The sequence below is a fragment of the Curcuma longa genome, chromosome 17 (assembly GCF_044706935.1).
Source record: "Curcuma longa cultivar G26 ecotype Majalengka, Jawa Barat chromosome 17, ITB_CL_G26_1.1, whole genome shotgun sequence".
Classification (NCBI taxonomy): Eukaryota; Viridiplantae; Streptophyta; class Magnoliopsida; order Zingiberales; family Zingiberaceae; genus Curcuma; species Curcuma longa.
Window position 1 is genome coordinate 9,382,213 of NC_133877.1, and position 20,958 is coordinate 9,403,170.

Sequence of the window (20,958 nt, forward strand, 5' to 3'; positions counted from 1 at the left end):
AATGTGTTGGCTCTCTTGATCAGCCTTCTTTCTTTCTTGGTTAATTTCTTTCATAGCATTTTCTTTCTTGATTTTCCCACTGCTCCTTAAAAATTTTTACAAACTCATGTTTATTCTCTTGGCTCTCTTTCCACTATTATGGAGCCAAATGAAATGAAATGGTATACTCTCCTTAGCATATAATATTATGAGGTGAGGCTGGGACTGTTCAATGTGAAATAAGAGCCAAAACCAATCTCAGATCCTTCACTAAATTAAAAGATGAATGGAGATTTGGTGGTAATGATAGGAGCATTAATAAGTTGTGACTTTTAGTAAATTCATATATCCAAATGAGATTTCATTAAGTTGTGAGGCTTTTTCGTTTGAACATCAGTGCTCATTTAGACTTTAAATAAGGTTCTTTTGGTTTAAACTTGAGATATGGTTTTGTGGGTGTTTTGCCAAATTTGATTCTAACTGGTTGGAGTCAATGACTAAGTATGATCTAATGTTGAGGTAATTTAATCTTGCTAAGATTTAAAACATTGAAAATGTTATTTTAATATTTTATATGCATAAATCTAAATTTTAATTTTATTTTTTTTACATATATATTTTTTAAAAATATTTATTTATTTTAAATATTTTTTAATTTTTTAAAAAGAAAGATCTATGCTACGGTATCATCATTTTAGAAAAATCTTGTGAATATAAAATGAGGAGATGCGAGTGATAAATTATTGTTATATTAAGAAATTAAATTTTGCAAATAAAATCATGAAACATACACTCATGGTTGCATGTGATCATAGCCCCAAGGCAAAGTTGAGTTGGTTACTATGGGATATATATTATTATAATGGTTGCATGTGATCAAGATCGTATATTGCTATGAAACACTAGTGAACGACTATAATTACCATTAGACAATTACAATTGAAGAGTAGTATAAATTTAAATCTTAATTAGTCTTACTAAACTTTAGATTTAAATTAATATAATTTTTTCAAAAAAGACAACTTTTTAACCCTATAAAATGAATCCTAATCCTTACTCAATTTATTCAAAAATTCATATTATAATCCTACTTTGAGTTCTAATCCTCTCCTCTCTAAAAATTTTAATTCCAAAACGTTCAAAGTTTGTTGGAACATAAAATTTGGAGTGCTTATATTTTGAGTTAAAAGATTGTTTGCATTTTGAAAAATGATTATCAATAAATGGTAAGTATTTAACCAAGACAATTTCATCTTATAACTATTAAAAGTTTTTACTCTCACGTTGATCTTAAATTCTCTTACCAAAGAGTGTGTCAACATTTTGAATTAGGTGACTTAATGATCGACGAAATTAAATTAAATCGATAATGATGGTTCTGGATGAGATGCATGAATTACTTTCCAACATGTGTGATGCCTAACAAGTCATAATATATCTAGTCATACCAATGCTCCACTAATTTTAGCTGTTGACTTATCAATGAACTAAATGATCTGACTTGGACCTATATGTTGACATAGACAATTCTTAGATTTGTCCACTAATGTTTGATCTAGAAACTCACTAGCAGTTTAAAAAAACTTCTAATTCAGTTCATATTATTACATGTTGGAGAAGTGCAGAAACCTGTTTACTATGAAAGAGAGGGGAATGGATAGTGAGAGAAGTTGATGCAGAGAGAATAAAAAACTAGAAAGGACAAAGTTTTTCTAGTTTGTGCTTTATATATATATATATAAAGCTTTGTCCAACTTAGTGCTTTTCCATCCAATTCTTTAGGAAGCCAAACCAAAAGGATTCCCTAAACCTTTTTCCCTTCATTTTCACTGAAAAGAAACAAAGAGGATATGTGTATCTTTCCCCCAAATAAAACATAGCTAAGACAATAATTGAAGCCCCCATTGATTATCAAGTTGCATTTACTTTTGACATGTTGGTTCATGAAACAAATGAGTTGCCCCATGCATGATACAAAGTGTGTGGATGTAGCTTTAGGTGCCAAGAGATGTCACAAAAGGTGTTTGGTAAGAATGCCTAACTAGTGCTCCATCACCTAACAAACATAAGTGCCATCCTTGACTTTGTGTGCAGTGTTTGAGAAATTATTGTTGTCAACTTCTGATGGCTTGCTTTAACAAAATGCTAAAAAAAATGTTAGTCTTGTGTTGGTCTACATTAACCCTACACAATTATGGAAGTAGCAAAGAGGCAATTTGCAGTGATTCATTTCATGTATACATCTTATTGATACTGCCCTAATTGCCTTTACATTGATCAATTACCACTAAACATGGATAATAATCAAAAGTCACCCCTTTTTTTGTGACAATTTATTGAACCACATTGATAAACTTTCGGAATATCAAATCACGTAGGTAAGTTTCAAAATTATCAAATCACATATCTAATTCCCATTTGGCCCCTCCGCATTTATGCGTCAAAATTTTCAATATTGATTACTACAGTGTTTTAATTATAGTATTTTATTTTAATCGATTAAAAAAATTCCTTGGGGCTTTGGGCTCAATAAATTGCTTTAATTGATTTTCAATTCTGAACTTTATCAACTAGGTTTAATAAAATATTTTTTTATAATATAAGTATTTGGGTTGGGCTCAATTAGTCCCAAAGACGGACGATCATTACAAGAATAACTAGAGTTAGCAATGGTATTTTAATTCCATTGCTAATATAGCAACGAAAATATACTTTTGTCGCTACATTAGCGACGGAATTTTATTTCGTCACTATGTTATATTTTAGTGATGGAGATAATGTTGTCACTACAGTAGCAACGAATGTTTACTATCCGTCGCTATATTAATGACGGAAGTCTATTTCCATCGTTAATATAGCAACGGAAGTTTATTTCCGTTGCTATATTAGACTTCCATCATTGTCTTAACGATGGAAGTTTATATCCATCGTTTACTTCCGTCGCTAAGCTAAACGGAAGTAAACTTTCATCGCTAATATTGTATTTTTTAGGGTTTTCCGACTAAAATTTTTCTCCCTTGCGATCTGTCTCTCCCTCTCCTGATATATTTTCTCTCAATGTTGTCGCCACAGAAATCGTCTCCAGCCTTCCTCTTCCGATCTCCGATCGATCTCCAATCTCCCGACGCCAGTAAGCTCCTTTGATCTTCGTCCCCTTTAGGGTTTAGGCCAATTGCAAGCTCAATCTCCGACGTCGGGCCCATTCTGAGCAAGATCACCGGCGTTAAACCCGACCTAGCCGAACTCATTGATGTCAGGTTTAGGCTGATGCTACATTTTGTGAGTGTGTGTTTATCTTGTAATATGTTGTGTTGATCTTGTAATTACCATGTTGAGCTTATAACCTTTGTACAAAGCTGATCTTGTAACATTGTCGTGTTGGTTTTGATCTCAACTCAGTTGTAGTGGAAGGGGAACGATTTCAGGTTATTTGCAATTGAATCAATTTTGTTTGTTAATCTCATTGTGCTTTTCCAAACTACTTGTATCTAGGTATGTCGAAATTAAATTGATTTCAATTGCATGAAAAATAGAATTCACTGATAAGCCATCAATAGAACTGTATAATTTTTATAACTAGAAGTTTATTTGATTGGAGTTTGTCAAATGCTGCTAGTTTAATATTTTATGACCACAAGGATTTACCAGTGCATAAAGCTAAGATGATATACATAAAAGGCTAGTTACTAATTGCAACATAAAATTGGAACTGGAACTGAAATTGAAACTATATCTTGAATCTACAACACTAAAATCATTTTTCTATGACACTGAATCTTTGTTTTGGAACTTAAACTGGAACTTGAATCTACAACACTAAAACTTTATTTTGGCTCACTTCCATAATTTGTCAGATGGACAATTTGTCATGACAATAGTAGAACCTAGAGATAATGGAGGTCAAACAAAGATATGGTTTCGTAAAGTACCTAACTTTTCCTTTTACCTTTGACAAATGAGTAGAGTTAGAAGTGAGGGGGAAAAATGATCGAGGAAAAATTACATCTCATAGTGAAAAACATCTAAAATATCTGAATGCTAGTGCGATACCAAAATAAAATTTATGAATAGAATAGATATTTTTTTATACATCAAATATAAACAGTAAATAATTATCAACCTATTTAGAATAATCTTTTGTTCCTTTGCTAATATTTTTTTTAATTATTCAGGATATATATTTTTAAATTTATTAGCTAAATATATTTTAATTTTTAATTGAATTGAAAGTATTGGTTAAATATATAATGGCTGATCAATATATAACCATCAATTGAGTTAATATTAACTATGACTTATTAAATTTACAATGGAAATTTCTATTCAATGCATGTTTAGTTTTACATATTATTTCTATTCAATGGAAATTTATTATTACAGAAGGTTACAAAATATATGAATAAAGCTTGGATGCACAATAGATTAGAAAATAGATTTATCCGAGCTGAATATTATGCTAGAGTTGAAGAGTTTGTGAACTTTACTAAAAGTCATCTAGAATGCATTGAATGGTGCAGAGTTACGTTCTTCGTGTAATCATTGAAAATGTAGAAATAAAATTTTTCATGATAAGGATACCGAGAAAGTATATATATATGTATAAATGATTTTATTCCAAATTACTACTACTGGTGTCACGGAAAGTCTTATTTGTTTGATCCAATTAGAACTTCGACTGCTTCTTCATCTGACACAACTGTTTTAGGGGAATCAACATCTAATGAGAATGTAATGCAATCAATGATTTATGACACGATAAATGCAATTGATCATTCCAATGTAGATAAAATACCAACACTTAAATTTCAGCAATTATATGGCATGTTAAAGGCTAGTGAAAGGGAAGAGTAGAAAGATATTTCCGCCCACCACCACCCCACGCTTGCCCTTATATGAATGTGAAGTGCACTACGTGCACTCTGTAGAGATCGCAGCCTCTCCCTATTAAAGGGAGAGGAAGGCCCTGCTGCAGATGGGGGTGTAGTGAAGAGAGCATACCTACGTGGTTGTGTGTGCGTCCAAGTGAAGAAGAGCCTACGCTGTGTGTGTGAGCATCCAAGCAGAGGAGCCTTCAAGCGGCGCTGCCGGAGAAGAGGAAGAACACCCAAAATCCGAAGGATTTGGTTTGTGGAAACAGAGGGATTTTCCGTCCGTGATCGTTCCTCAGACAGAAGCAATCCCAGCCGCCGGAGGCACGCTTCAACAGGTAATTAATCTACATTGGTATCAGAGCAGAAATGTTATTTACCTGTTGAGTTCTTCCAACGACGAAGAACAGAACAGAGAAATCTGTTCTCTGTTTAGCACGATGTCGCTGCCAACGACGCGAGAACAACGTGCGCTGCCGCTGCCAGCCAGCCAGCGTTGTGTCTTGAAGTTCCGTGGCGCCGGCGAGGCTGGCGCAGGCTGGTGCTGGCGAGGTTGATGCCGGCGATTGGCGTCGCCGAGAGGCAAGCAGCCGGCTGCGTGAAAAAAAAGAGAAAGCAGCGGCAGTGAAAAATGTGTTTAGGGCACAATATCATGATTTTATTTTTTTTGGAAAATAAAATAAGTAAATAAAAATGAATGTGTGCTGGCACACGTGGGCTGCTGATTGTGGGGGCTTAATTAATTGTGTCAATCACGTGGGTTGTTGATTTTGGGCTTGATTAATTGAATAAGTAAAAAAAAAAGAGCCCTGGTTTGGGCTGTGTAAAAAACAACCCAAATGTGGCAAACCCTAATGTAATTAATATGTAAGAGCCGTTAATTTCATTTATTTTGTCAATGTTTTGATTAATTTGAGAGATTAATATAAAATTAAAAAAAAAGGGTTTAAATGTGGCTGCAGGGGATTCATTAATCTTGAAGTTCTCCACATCCACAACAAACCCAACTAACGGATAGGCCACAACATTAATATATAAATGGATCTGTTTCATTTATATATTGATCCCAATTAATTGAACTTAATTGGTACTTAATTAGTCAAATTAATGAATTGGGTTAAAATTGGATTTCAATTAGAAGACCATTGTTAATAAATTAATCAAAATGGGTCAGTCGACTCAAACTCTTGAAAATCAAGAAGATTTATTTTTCTTGATTAATATTGTTGGTTCTGAATAAATTGAATTAAGTCGGTTTTGTACTGACTTATTTAATTTCAATTTTTCAGATGACACGGACGACTGACATCATGACTAGTCGCGAAGAGCGACAAAATGAACTTTGGGACAAGATTAAGAAGCTTAATTATGACCCGAATCAAGGAGTCGGATGGTTGATTGATCAGCTTGATGAATTGTTTTGGAAACTAGAGCAAGAAGATGTTCCAATCACAGACAATGAACGAAGATTTTTTCTAGTTTATTCACTATCGGAACATCTTAGGAATATTGCACTCGAACTATGGGATGATTCTGAAGGGCTCATGTCATATTCAGAAATGTGCAAAGAACTACTTCACTATGAAATCCTCGAGGAGGATCCAGAAGAATTCGAAGGAGGATCCTGAAGATGGATCTTGGATTCGAGGAGGATTCGAAGAGGATCCTGAAGAATTCGAGGAGGATCCTGAAGAAATGGACTGAAGAAATGGACTTCGAAGAACCTGAAGAGGTTCCTGAAATGGACCTCATGGAATTCGAGGAGGATCCTATAGAAGTAGATCTCAATGAACCTGAGGATCTAGAAATGGATCAGGAAGAATCAGATGAGGATCCCGAAGAGTGCGTGGAAGATCCAGAAATGGATCCGAATACAGAGCCGTTGGACAATTCTAAAGCTGACCTTGCCATCATTGAGTCCGGGATGAACATGACTACATTGGCTACTGCACTAGTGTCCTTCCTAGTGGGAGCAGTGTTCACCTATCTATCTTCTTAGAGTCCTGTTATTAATACTGTTGTTATGTACGAACAGTATTAGTCTTGTCAGTTCATGAGTCATATGAATGTTATGTGTTACATTCCTAGTAGAGTCTGTTATATGTTAACAAAGTACAGCAAGTTTATGTTAATGATATGTTCATTTTATGCTGTTTTCTCTACATGATGCAAAATACTCTTTGATTAGTTCATTATGAGTATAATATTAAATGATTAGTTCATTTAGATTATTAAATGATTAGTTCATTTAATAATATTAAACTTCATGATTAGTTCATGTTTAATCAAATGATCAGTTCATTCAATGATTAGTTCATTAGTTGGGATGTGTGTAATAAAATTGATTAATGTTGATTTGATTGGATGATACGAATGATGAGTGGAAACGTAGTTATCACTTGATTTTGTAAACCAACTCAAATTAATATTGATTCAATCATAAATTGCATGCATATTAATTACACTGAATAGCTAAATAATCTGTTTATTTATGTTAGGTTATGGCAACCAAGAACATAATAGCTGAACTGAATAAGGGAGAAAAATTTAATGGTGAAAACTACAAAATCTGGCACCTCAGGATACAATATGTACTTGAGGAACAAGAAGTTCTGGAGGCTGTAAATCAGGTTATGATAGAACCTGTAGAAGGTTCCACTGCTCAGAATAGACGAGATCTTGATGCCTACAAGGCATGGAAGAAAAAGGACTCCACTGCAAAGGGCATATTGATTAGTTCAATGGTAGATGACCTAGCTTTTGAGTATGAGTCATATCCTACGGCTCATGCAGTCTGGGTAGCCCTTAAGGAGAAATATAGTGGAGTAAGTCTGAGCAAACTTCGGCAGCTAACAATCAGGTTTGATAGCTACAAGAAGCATCCGAATGTTTCGATGGTTCAACATCTCAGGGAGATGTCGAACATGATTCGGGAGCTTAAAACTGCTGGTCATGAGTTGACCGATGAACAACAGGTTCAAGCAGTTATACGTTCTCTTCCAAATTCTTGGGAAACCATGAAACAGACCCTTACTCACAGTGAGAATATCAAGACTTTCACTGATGTCTCACGCCATGTCGAATTGGAGGCGGAGAGAGTGGAATCCGCAAGGATTTCAGGACTGGCTTATGTGGCTGTCGGTTCTGTTGGATCATCTGGATCCAAGAAAAAGAAATGGTTCAAGAAAGGGAAGGGAAATAAAAAGGTAGCTGCTGCTGTGGGACAAGGCCCAATCAAGAAGATAGGAAAGAAGATTGGAAAGAAACCTAAAAGCAAGATGACTTGCTATAACTGTGGCAAGAAGGGCCACTTCGCTCGGGAATGCACTGAGCCGAAAAAGGTAAATCCAAGTGTGTCTTCTTTTCCTGAGCAATTTGTTGCTAGTTCTGTGTTGTTGGCTGATTCTTATCCTTTGTGGATTATAGATTCGGGAGCAACCAACCATGTAGCTCGGGAGCGAGTTACATTTGTGGAGTACCGTCGGGTACCAGCTGGCAACAGATGGATCTATGTAGGAAACAATGCAAGAGTTGAAGTTAAAGGAATCGGCACTTGCAAACTCAACCTTCGTGGTGGTAGTGTTTTGTTTCTACATGATGTCCTGTATGCTCCTGAAATTCGACGGAATCTTATTTCCGTAACTTGTCTTCTTGATTTAGGGTATTGTATTAATTTTTACAGTCGGTGTGTTGAACTTAAGATTGACTCAGTGTCAATCGGACATGGTTTTTTAACAAATGGTTTTATGGTTCTTGATGTGGAACCAGATGTCAATTATGCCATTGATGGTTGTTTTTCGAACATTGCTCTAACTAGTGATGCAGATATAACTGATGAAATATGACATGCTAGATTAGGACATATAGGACAAGAACGTATGAATCGGTTGGCTAGAGAGGGTCTATTAGGCACTCGAGCTAAGATTCATTTGTCTATATGTGAGCATTGTCTTGCTGGAAAAGCGACTCGGAAACCATTTGGTAAGGCTATTAGGGCTGAGTCACCATTGCAATTGATTCATTCGGATATTTGTGGTCCAATGAATGTGAAGGCTAGACATGGAGCTTCTTACTTCATTACATTTATTGATGATTTCTCTCGTTTCGGTCATGTGTATTTGATTTCTCATAAATCTGAAGCATTAGATTGCTTCATTCGTTATATGAACGAAGTTGAGAATCAAATGGAACGTAAGGTTAAGACCCTACGCACTGACCGTGGGGGGGAATATTTGTCTGATATGTTCAAGACAATATGTAATGATAGAGGGATTATTAGACAGCTGACAATCCCTGGAACTCCACAGCAAAATGGGGTTGCTGAAAGAAGAAATAGGACTCTTCTTGAAATGGTTAGGTCTATGATGACGCAGGCTAATTTGCCGATCTCCTATTGGGGAGATGCATTATTAGCTGCGGCCTATATACTTAACAAAGTGCCTTCAAAATCGGTTCCATCTACCCCATATGAACGTTGGACTGGCAGAAAGCCGGATTTGAGTAATCTGAGACCCTGGGGGTCAGCTGCCTATGTTCATGATAACTCTCATAAATATGGAAAACTGGGACCTAGGGGTAAGAAGTGTATCTTTATAAGGTATTCTGATACTTCTAAAGGTTATGTTTTCATTGGTGAGCAGCAAGATGGAACTATCTCTGAAATAGAGTCGAGAGATGCTACTTTTCTTGAAACTGAGTTCCCAATTAGAGGTGAGGTTGAGAAGACAGTTCCTCTATTTGAGGAGGATGAGACATTATCAACCAAAGAGGTGTCTATAGAGATGCCTGAACCTAGTCAACCGAGTGGGAGTAATTTGCCTAGTCATGAGTTGACTTCTCAACAGCCCAACTTACGAAGAAGTATTCGTAAAATCAAACCTAAGAAGAGGTTTGATATTGAGAATGAGGCATTGATGACACTCCCAGTTGACGATGATGAACCTCAATCTGTTGAGGAAGCGTTGGGATGTAGAGTTAAAGAAAAGTGGAAAACTGCAATGGTTGAAGAGATGGAGTCTATGAATAAGAATCATGTTTGGGACTTAGTCGATCTTCCTCCTGGCCGAAAGGCTATTGGGAATAAATGGATTCTCAAAATAAAGAGGAAAGCTGATGGATCGATTAACAGATACAAAGCTCGATTAGTTGCAAAAGGATTTACCCAATTGGAGGGTATTGACTTTGAAGAGACATTTTCTCCCGTAGTAAAATTTGTATCAATACGAGTTATTTTGGCCTTTGTGGCACATTATGACTTAGAATTACATCAGATGGATGTAAAAACCGCTTTCCTTAATGGTGAACTTGACGAGGAAATCTATATGGTTCAGCCAGAAGGTTTCATTGCTGAAGGCCAAGAGGATAAAGTATGTAGACTTAAAAAATCTATATATGGGCTAAAGCAAGCATCAAGGCAATGGAACATAAGATTTAATGAAGTCATTTTATCTTATGGTTTCGAAATGATCAATGAGGATCATTGCGTTTTCCTGAAAAGGGAAAAAGGAAAAGTATGTCGTTTTATCATTATACGTTGATGATATGTTGATAGCTGGAAATGACATAAGGTTTGTGAATGAAATCAAGAAGTGGTTATCATCACAATTTGATACAACAGATATGGGGGAAGCCGAGTACATCTTAGGGGTGAAGATCATTAGAGATCGTTCTAAAAGACTTTTGGGTTTGTCTCAAGAGACTTATATTAATAAGATGTTACAACAGTTCGGCATGTCTGAGTGCAACATAGAACATACTCCTATTGTGAAAGGTACTGTTCTAAGCAAGAGTATGTGTCCCAAAACTCCTATGAAATAGCCGAGATGAATAAAAGACCATATGCCAGTGCTATTGGTAGTTTGATGTACACTATGTTGTGTACACGTCCCGATATCAGCTATGCTGTTGGCTTAGTAAGTCGCTTTCAGTCAAATCCAGGACCGAGACACTGGAAGGCAGTAAAAAGGATATTCAGATATCTGAAGGCAACAACAGATTATTGTCTCTGTTTTCAAGGATCAGATATGAGCCTGACGGGCTATTCAGATGCAGATTGGGCTGGGGACCTGGATGATAGAAAATCCACATCAGGCTATGCGTTCTTATTGAATGGTGGCGCCATCTCCTGGAACAGCAAGAAACAGGCTTGTGTAGCCTTGTCAACTATGGAAGCTGAATATGTGGCATGTTCAGCAGCTGTGCAAGAAGCAGTCTGGTTAAGAAGGTTCCTAAAGCATCTGAAGATTGCTGAGGACAGTGGGAGTCCAGTTACTGTCTACTGTGACAGTCAAGCTGCAATAGCTTTTTCGAAGGATCCCAAATATCACAGCAAGGGCAAGCATATAGCTATCAAATATAACTTTGTAAGGGATATTGTGGCAAAAAGAAAAGTGGTTCTTAAGTATATCCCTACTCGTGCTATGCTTGCAGATCCTTTTACTAAGCCAATACCAAGAGAATCATTTTGTGAACATGTAAAGTCTATGGGACTTCGTAGAATGTAACAATAACAATCAAATATTATGATTTGATTGAGTAATTTGCCATAATCTATTCAGTGTATGTGTTTGAGTTACATTCATATAAGATCTCGGTATGCATGTTGGCAGGTTGTGATTGGTCCTCTCACATGGACAATCATCTCCATTTGTTGAGTACAAATGGAGGTAAGACCGGTGCTTATAGGACAGCTTATGTAGCTGATGGCTTATGTAGCTGTTAAAATTGTTACATTCCTATAAGCTGGGGTCGCCTTGATATTGGAATCAAGATGAGATCATTTAAAGTTTGATGATCGAAGTAAATGATCCCACCATTTACTAAACCTGTTAGTAGCCAGATTAGAATTCATGTGTTGGATTCAGGATTAAAACATTGGGAATGTCTTGATCGAAATCTGTACGATGTTGATTTGAGAAAAACATGCGTTCTTTTACGTAAAGAAAATAACATCGTAGCATGTGATTCATACCACATGTGCTAAGGCGACAATTAGGGTAGTAGGAGAATGGATCCCTGCTTCTCTACTATGTGAGCCCTATGAGATTATATGTTGATCTCAGCATTTACCTTAAGTGACTATTTAGCTGTCTACTTGAAATTTTAATCAGGGTTTGCTACTTTAGCATGTAGACCTATGACTATGGATGATTCGGTCTATGGAGCATGACTAGGAAAGCGACTGATTAAAATGAATAGATTCAAGCTAAAAAGGAAGATTAAATATATTTACATCTTTTTGAGAATATTCACTGGTCGACCCATTTCTGTTATGTATAGAAATGATTGTGAATATTAGAGATATGAAACATGCTCTTGACATGATAGTCAAATTGAGGGATTAGAGATGTTCATATTGATGTAAATACATATTATTTAATCTAGGTAAATAGCAAGACATAATGAGTCCAGGAAATGGTTATGTACCACAAGAAGAGTGATTTATGTATCACTGGAGAACGGCTAGGTGCCACCTGGATGATGGTTGTGAGCCATCAGATAAATGACTGTGTGTCATTCAGAAAAATGGTTATGTACTATTTGGAGAGCGGCTAAGTTGGGTGTAACAACTTTCTTAGCATTGATCGCTCTATGAGCAGCTATGTAAGGTGTAACAACTTTCTTAGCAATGAATGCTCAATGTGCTTGCTGTCGCACGAACCATTTTCTTATGTATGAATTGGTTGTTCTTACAGTCTATGTGACTGTGCATTCCGGTTATATTTAGTCTATGTGACTAAATACCTCTTAATGGTTTTTGTGACCATTTGTCTTTGTGGCTTCACTTGGACGAGTGGGAGATGTTGGCGGTTTCGGTAACCGCCCACCCGTGCACCACACGCCCACCACGCACCCCACGAGTGCCCACGTTGTGCACTACGTGCACTCTGTAGAGATCGCAGCCTCTCCCTATTAAAGGGAGAGGAAGGCCCTGCTGCGGGGGGGGTGTAGTGAAGAGAGCATACCTACGTGGTTGTGTGTGCGTCCAAGTGAAGAAGAGCCTACGCTGTGTGTGTGAGCGTCCAAGCAGAGGAGCCTTCAAGCGGCGCTGCCGGAGAAGAGGAAGAACACCCAAAATCCGAAGGATTTGGTTTGTGGAAACAGAGGGATTTTCCGTCCGTGATCGTTCCTCAGACAGAAGCAATCCCAGCCGCCGGAGGCACGCTTCAACAGGTATTGTAATCTACAGTAATTTAATGACAAAATTTTGATATTTCGTCGCTAATTACAGATAGATTTAAAATTCTATCACTATTATTAGTGATGAAATTAAAAATGCATCGCTAAATCTGAGACAAAACAATACATTCCATTTATGATATTAGCGACAGAATTTTTATTTCCATCGTTGATTAGCAACAATGTCTAAAGTTCTGTCACTAATGTTAGCAACGGATGTAAACATCTGTCTCTTTACATCCGTCGCTAACTATAGCGACGGATATTTAGGTCCGTCGGTAAATATTAGCGATGGAAGATATATTTTGTCGCTAAATGACATTAGCGATTGATTATTTAGCAACGAGAAATAACAGTCACTAATCGATCGTTATTTGCCAATAACGACCGATTAGTGATGGAAAATTCTGTCGCTAATTGGGAATATTCTTGTAGTGGATCTTTCCCTTGATTCGCCCATTGAGTAAATTTGAAAGTGCGAGCAGCTCTTCGTCCGATAATCAATGTTCTAGATTTTTCATTCCATTAAAGGAAAATGTCATGTAGTGTGTCATAGCTAGGATTCGAATCACGGATGCTTGAGTTCCTACTGAGCACTTGGCCACTGCACCATATTTGGGGGCCACCCCTTATTTTTAAAAGCTACGCAAATGGCTCTATTTCGATTATTATCAAAGAGGAGCCCCTACCACTTCTAATATGCCCATCGTATCCATTTATACTCTAATGACTTAATAGAGGTTATGTCAAGATATGTTTAGAGGTTCGAGATTTGAATGAGTCCTAGTGAAAGCTGAAGAACCATCCCCAAAACTTGAAGTTTAAGTGAACTAAACAAAGGTAGTCAAGACGTGTTTAGAAGTTTGAAACTTGAATGGGTTCTCTTTAAGGCCGAAGGATTATTCAAGAATTTTGAGATTTTTTTATATAGTTGGCACCAAATATTCAGTTCTTCAGATCGATTAATCTTGATGATGATCGGATCAATCTCATAGTAATTTTTCATCAATCATTAAAGTAAATCGAGAAATACTCACAACGTACAGCTTAGCAATATAGTATTCTTAGATTAACTGTCCATTGTTATTAAGAATCTTTAAGTAAACGTAAATAGAGGTTGTCAAGAAATTTTTAGAGGTTCAATATTTGAATGAGCTCTAGCAAAATCATCATAAAAACTTGAAGTTTAAGTGAATATACAAAAATATATATATATATATATATATATATCATCAAGACATGTTTACTAGTTCAATGTGTTGGAAAATTAGTTTTGAGCCAATAAATTTTGAAAAATAATTTGAGTGACTTTCGTCCGATAAAACTATAAATTAATTAAAAATTAATTTCTACATTTCAAGTAGATAATTTTAAAATATTTAATTTCTTAAAATCATTTTCATAAAAAGAGTCCAAATAAAAGTTCATTATAAAAAAAATAAAAGGTGAAGGGGCATTTAATTGTCTCACAATGAAAAGGAAAAGATATGGGGTGTTTGGTTTGATAATTTTCCGTTTTCATTTTTTTATTTTCTAAAAGTTACTGTTTGCTTTGTATTTTCCAATCTCATTTTCTAGAAAATGAGAAGTCATTTTCTAAGAAAATAGAAAATGATATTTATAGAGAATGAAAACTGTGATTGAAAAATAAAAAATGAGAAAAGACGGCTACAGTGCCGCACACCTCCTCATCACACGATTATTTTATTAAAATAATTTATTAAATTAATAAATATAATTTGATAATTTTATTTTAATAAAATAATTCATTAAAAATAATGATTTTAATAAAATAATTTATTAAATTAATAAATTTAATTTTTTAATTTTATCTTTTAAAATTTGAAATAAATTTATATATATTTTAATAAAATAATTTATTAAAATAATTATTTTAATAAAATAATTCATTAAATTAATAAATATAATTCCTTAATTTCATTTTTTTAATTTAAAACAAATTTATATTTATTTTAACAAAATAATTTATTAAAATAATTATTCTATTAAAATAATTAGTTAAATTAATAAATATAATTTGATAATTTTATTTTAATAAAATAATTCATTAAAAATAATTATTTTATTAAAATAATTCATTAAATTAATAAATATAATTTTTTAATTTTTTAAAAAAATTTAAAATAAATTTATATATATTAATAAAAATAATTATTTTATTTATTAAATTAATAAATATAATTCTTTAATTTTATTTTTTGAAATTTAAAAATAAATTTATATTTATTTTAATAAAATAATTTATTGAAATAATAAATATATTTTGATAATTTTATTTTAATAAAAATAATTATTTTAATAAAATAATTCATTAAATTAATAAATATAATTTATTAATTTTATTTTTTTAATTTAAAAGAAATTTTTATATATTAATAAAATAATTCATTAAAATACTTATTTTAATAAAATAATTCATTAAATTAATATATATAATTCATTAATTTTATTTTTTAAAATTTAAAATAAATTATTCTTTAAATTTATAAATATTTAAATTAAAATTTATTAATTAATTAATTTGATTTCAATTACATTTCATAATACATTTGAAGTTATGTAATGCTGTATTAGAAGATTAGGTTTGACTCCTTTCTAATATGATTGATCCCTTTCTTGTATGATTTTTTCTTTTTCATGATAAGATGGTATTTTTATTTAAAAAATTTATTTTATTTATAATTTTTATATTAATAAACCAAACACATTTTTTAATTTTATTTTCTAAAAAATAGAAAATAGTAAATATATCATACCAAACGTATTTTCTATTTTCTAAAAAATAGATCAGAAAATAAAAAAATAGAAAAAGAAAATGAAAAACAGAAAATAAAAAAAAAATCCAAACCAAACGCCCCCTTAAAATCTTATATAGTGTTGCTATATAAGATTCTTATGATAGTTCGAGAAGCATCTTCGTTGAAAATTCTTATGATTTACAATGTTGCTATCAATAAGTCATTACATCTTAAGAGATGATTATGGCATTCTGTGAGTACTGTGTACAAAATAAATTCATCTTAACCTCTAATGATTTTTTTTTGTAAGAAATTCAAAAGAAAACATAAACAATTATCTTGTTTCTATTGAGATCCGCTTTTGGGTGTGCAACTTCTTCTCAGCACCTCACTTGAGCGAGCTTGGGTGGAGAGGAAGGTGTGGAGCTTCTGGAACCTGTACACATCAACACTGTGAGAAGGAAGGCCAGGGGTTGCCCTGACGCGACCACTTCGATGCTTAAGTCAGTTTGTGGAAAGGGGGGAAGAAAGTGAGAGCGGAAAGAGAAAAATGGTGAGATTGCATACCTCCCTCCAGTACAGAACTAACCTTTTATACAAATTGAAGGCGTTACGTCACATCACGAATGTGATTGAAGTCTCATCACTGTTATGAATGTGTCAGAAGGCATGGTATAGTCAGCGCATATGTCCCATCGCTGACTTGTATCTGAGAGGTCATGTCATGCACACCGGTCAGAGCGTTGTCGTGATGAGTTGCGGGGGGTGGCAAGAGGACATTCACAACCGCATGATGGGGGAGTGGTCTTTGGGAAAGAGGAAAAGCCTGTGTAGGGCTAGGGCAGAACTGAGCAGTCGGCATGTCTTATGCCCGAAAGGGTTGATTCGGCTCGGGATAGAAGTGCCAGAGGACCCGGACCGTCTTGAGAGAAGATGTCCTTGTGAAGCCGAGTCGACCTGAAGAAGCCGACTGAGTCCCTGCGCCGACTGGAGGGATTTGGCGGGTGTTCGAGAGGACGAGATTTGATCCGACTTCGCGTGAAGATGAGGAGTCGGCTCGGTCGACTCGAGAACGGAGAGCCTTATTGAGAGGACTCAGAAGCGGGGTGGAGGCCTTCATCCGGTCCGAATCCGATTTCCCTGACTCGGTCTGCACGCCTCGACTCGAGGAGGAGGTTTCGGCTCGATCCGGGCTCTATGACCCGTGTCGTTGAACCTGATATAGCCTCTCTCGGACTTGACTAACCGCGCCCCCACTCTTTACGACCATAACATATCTTTCACATGAAGTTGTTGGAAGTTGACAGGGAGAAAAGTTTAAAGACTTCTATTTGAATTGGCGGTTAGAACTTATGGGTAGAATTGGTCAGATCCCAAAGGGGTGAATGACATCTCATAATTGTAAAAAATAAATTTTAGACTTCTCTCGTTAATTATCTAACAATCTCATAAATAATTATCAGTTATAAAACATTTAAAGGAATAATAAAAGAATTAAAATTTGAATTCCAAAAAAAAATTAAATGAAAAATGATAAGTTATTCTTTAGATTTATCAATATGTGAATCAGCGGGAAGGTCGATTATTTCTTATTATATTTTAATGGGCATTAGGAAATGGGAACGCGAGTTATGGAGCAGAGCAGACAGAAGACATATAGGAGGGGCCTCCCTTGGAACAACGAGGGGAGCTAAAATATAGTCCCATATTGTTTGATGGGCGGGGCCTCCCTTGGAACAGCACGAGGAATTAAAAAATAGTCTCACATTATTTAATGGGTGCAACCACTAGAGGTTAAATTGAATATAATATTTATCCACTCTAATTTTTGTAGAAGAGAATAAGAATTTGAATCATGAAGAAGTCAGGTAATAGTTGTAAAAGAGTGATCAATTACAGTTTCTAAATTTACCTCTTTATAAATCATCGTGAGGCTGAGTAACTACAGTTTTACTTCAGTTTCGGATTTACCCTCCTACGTGTTGTGACCAATTACATTTTCTTGACTTCAGTTTCTCGATTTACCCTCCTACGTGTTGTGACCAATTACAGTTTTTCTTGATTTACCTCAGGATAAATCGTGAAGCGCACGCAACGGCCAACCCAGATGTCCATCTTTTTACAGAAGAATATAATAGGAAAATTCCTGTAAACATAGAAGAATATAATAGTCCAAAACTAAATTAATCAATTCAATTATAAATAAAAAATATTAAATCATTTTAATAAAACTTAATTGGTTTGATAAAAAAATTAAAAATCTGAATTTTTTTATTATTTAATAAAAATCAATTTAATCAAATTTCAAAATTCAAAACCGAAAATCAAGACATTTTTTAAAAATAAAATCAAATCAAAATTTTAAAATTTAATATAAATAAAAGTTTTGCCCACCTTCTAGGAAACTAAGCAGCAGCGTGTGGCCCCCCGACCACCCACTTCCACGAAGCACTCACTCGCAGTGGATTGGCACTGACTCACCCTCTCAAGACTTTTGGGAGGACAGTGAAGCCATTCAACCCTTCCATCCGACATCGTATCATCCATTCCCTCCCCACTCCGTCACGTATTACGTGGCAGCATCCCAACCGCCCACTTGTCCCCCCACCCCACCCCTACCCGCAGACACCCCCACCCCCCAAAATCGCTCGCTCGGTCGCTTCCAAAGCTCCGCAAGCTGCACTTTATAAGAGGCCTGTCGAGCTAGCCGAGATCACAGATCACATGAACAGATTGGAAATTAGATTTTCCATTCCGTTGGAGGAGGAGGATGATGGGCGCCGTTTCGCAGCAGCTAACCCAGCTAAGCATTAGTGGCGGCGGTAAGGACGACGCTGTCCACGGCGCCGTGGTGGAGGAGATCCACGGCCTCATCAGGCTCTACCAGGACGGCCACGTGGAACGCCTCCCTGCCGTGGCCGATGTCCCATGCACGTGGACGCCCCAGCCCGGCGTGGTCAGCCAAGACGTCTCCCTCGCCCCCTCCGCCGCCCTCTGGGCTCGCCTCCACCTCCCCCGCGCGCATCCCCTGCAGATCAGCAGCCGCCTCCCCCTTCTCGTCTACTTCCACGGCGGCGGCTTCTGCGTCGGCTCGCCCGCCTGGCGCTGCTACCACGAGTTCCTCGCACGCCTCGCCGCGCACGCAGCCTGCGCCGTCCTCTCCGTCAGCTACCGCCTCGCGCCCGAGCATCGCCTCCCTGCCGCCTTCCAGGACGGCCTCTCTGCCCTGCGCTGGGTGCGGCAGCAAGCGGTCGCCTCCCTCCGGGAGGACTCTGCAGGTTCGTGGCGCGCCCGCTGCGACTTCGGCCGCGTGTTCCTCGGCGGCGACAGCGCCGGCGCCGCCATCGCCTACCGCGTGGCTGCGGCCGGGCCGGCTTGCTGCCTCACGGGCGTCATCCTCATCCAGCCCTTCTTCGGCGGGGTGGAGCGGACGTGGTCGGAGAAGAACCAGCAGGCGCCGAAGGCGTCGGCACTGAACCCGCCCACCTCGGACTGCTACTGGCGGATGGCGCTGCCTGCGGGGGCGGACCGTGACCATCCCTGGTGCAATCCCCTGTCGAAGAAGGCACCGCCGGTGGACGACCAGCGGCTGCCACCTCTGCTCGTCTGCATCTCCGATTTGGACATATTGAGGGACAGAAACCTGGATCTGTGCAAGGCCCTGCGGTATTCCGGCGAGAGCGTGGAGGAGAAGATGTACGCCGACGTCGGCCACGCCTTCCAAGTCCTCCACAACTACCCAATGTCGCAAAACCGGACGATCGACATGTTAACCGACATCAAAGCCTTCATTAGCTGTGCCCGCCCGTGGGGCTACTCTAGACCTAGATAATATCAACTTGTTTATTCTGATGAATTACAGACACTAGAAACAGCATCTTTAATTTCAACTAGTTGTTTCAGTAAAAATCTTCATGAAAATAAAGATATGTGTTCTTGTCGTTTTCCGTCAAAAAGGTGCCATGTTCTGAAGAGCAAAAGCTAAAGGCGGCTTGGCGTTGACCTAAGCAAAGTTTGACTTTCCTCTCCTGAAACGTGGCAATCAGATATCTGAGCCTGAAAGTTGGGCAACAAGGTTGAGTTATTCCACGCACTTGGTTGTGTTACATGAGAACAGCCACAATCACGTGTGTCAGATCATGTCCACACCCTTCTTCCCCAGTTGTTGCCTTCCCACAATGCTTAGAATTCAAAGTGCACCTCCCCTGCTTTTCTACCACCGAGATCTGTCATGAACACTCTATGCCAATGAGTGCTTATCTACGTCATGGCTGACTAAGTCATTACTTTCTATTTGTGTCACTCATGTTTTGTTACTTTTCTTTGCAAAAAAAAAATAAAAATAAAGAATTTGAGTAACTCATGACTTGATTGGAGCAATTCCTTTTTAGAATATGAAAAGTTACCTTGGGCAAGAGATGTCGTTTCTAAATGAGCACAAGTTTACATTCTAAATGAGAACCAACCTCTAATAGATATTCATATTAATTAATTAAATTAACCAATCTAATTAATACATTTTAAGTTAAGTCTCTCCTTTTTATGTTTGCAACCTGTTTAAGTTAAGTCTCATAAAAGCAAATTTATGTTTGACAATACATTTCAAAAACATTTCTTATCACTTCTCTCCCTTATCAAATTGAGAACATATTAACTCAAATGGAAGTGTCGATCATAATTACAAAGTGATGGTTTCTATCTTAAACCTATGACCTCTTCCCCTTTTGCAAATATAAAAGAATCTCTCTTCTTGGTAGCATAAGTATCACTATGAAATTTCTCTCTTCCCTTTCCAAAGATGAGTCCACCTCTCCTCTTAGAAAGTGAATACCAATGTTCAAACCATGGAGTAAGAATAAAAAAAAATTCAACTTTGAATTTTCATGAGAGTAAATGTATTTTGACAAGATGAAGTACCTCAACTACAACCATGTCAATTGTTGAGATAACTTGATGCTAAATCTATTTCTCTAAGTAAAAAATTCAACCTTGAATTTGCCTCCTCCCTTAATGTAACTTATATCTTGATATTAACTTCTTCAAATTAAGTTCCTCCCCCTTGATGTTAATTTTAGATTTTACCCTTAAAATTTTATTTTTATATTTAAATGAAGTGCTCCTCCCCATTAAGAAATATGTTTCCTTAAGTCTAGGTGAAATTCCAATTTCAAGAA

At 36.6% G+C, this 20,958-nt stretch overlaps 1 protein-coding gene across 1 annotated transcript; it reads left to right on the forward strand.

The window, feature by feature from the left end:
* Positions 1–18,513: 18,513 nt before the first annotated feature.
* Positions 18,514–19,616, forward strand: LOC141848354 (putative carboxylesterase 17). The gene has a single exon (XM_074736382.1). The coding sequence runs from the start codon at positions 18,555–18,557 to the stop codon at positions 19,614–19,616; it is 1,062 nt and encodes a 353-aa protein (XP_074592483.1). The 5' UTR covers positions 18,514–18,554.
* The last annotated feature ends 1,342 nt before the right edge of the window (positions 19,617–20,958 follow it).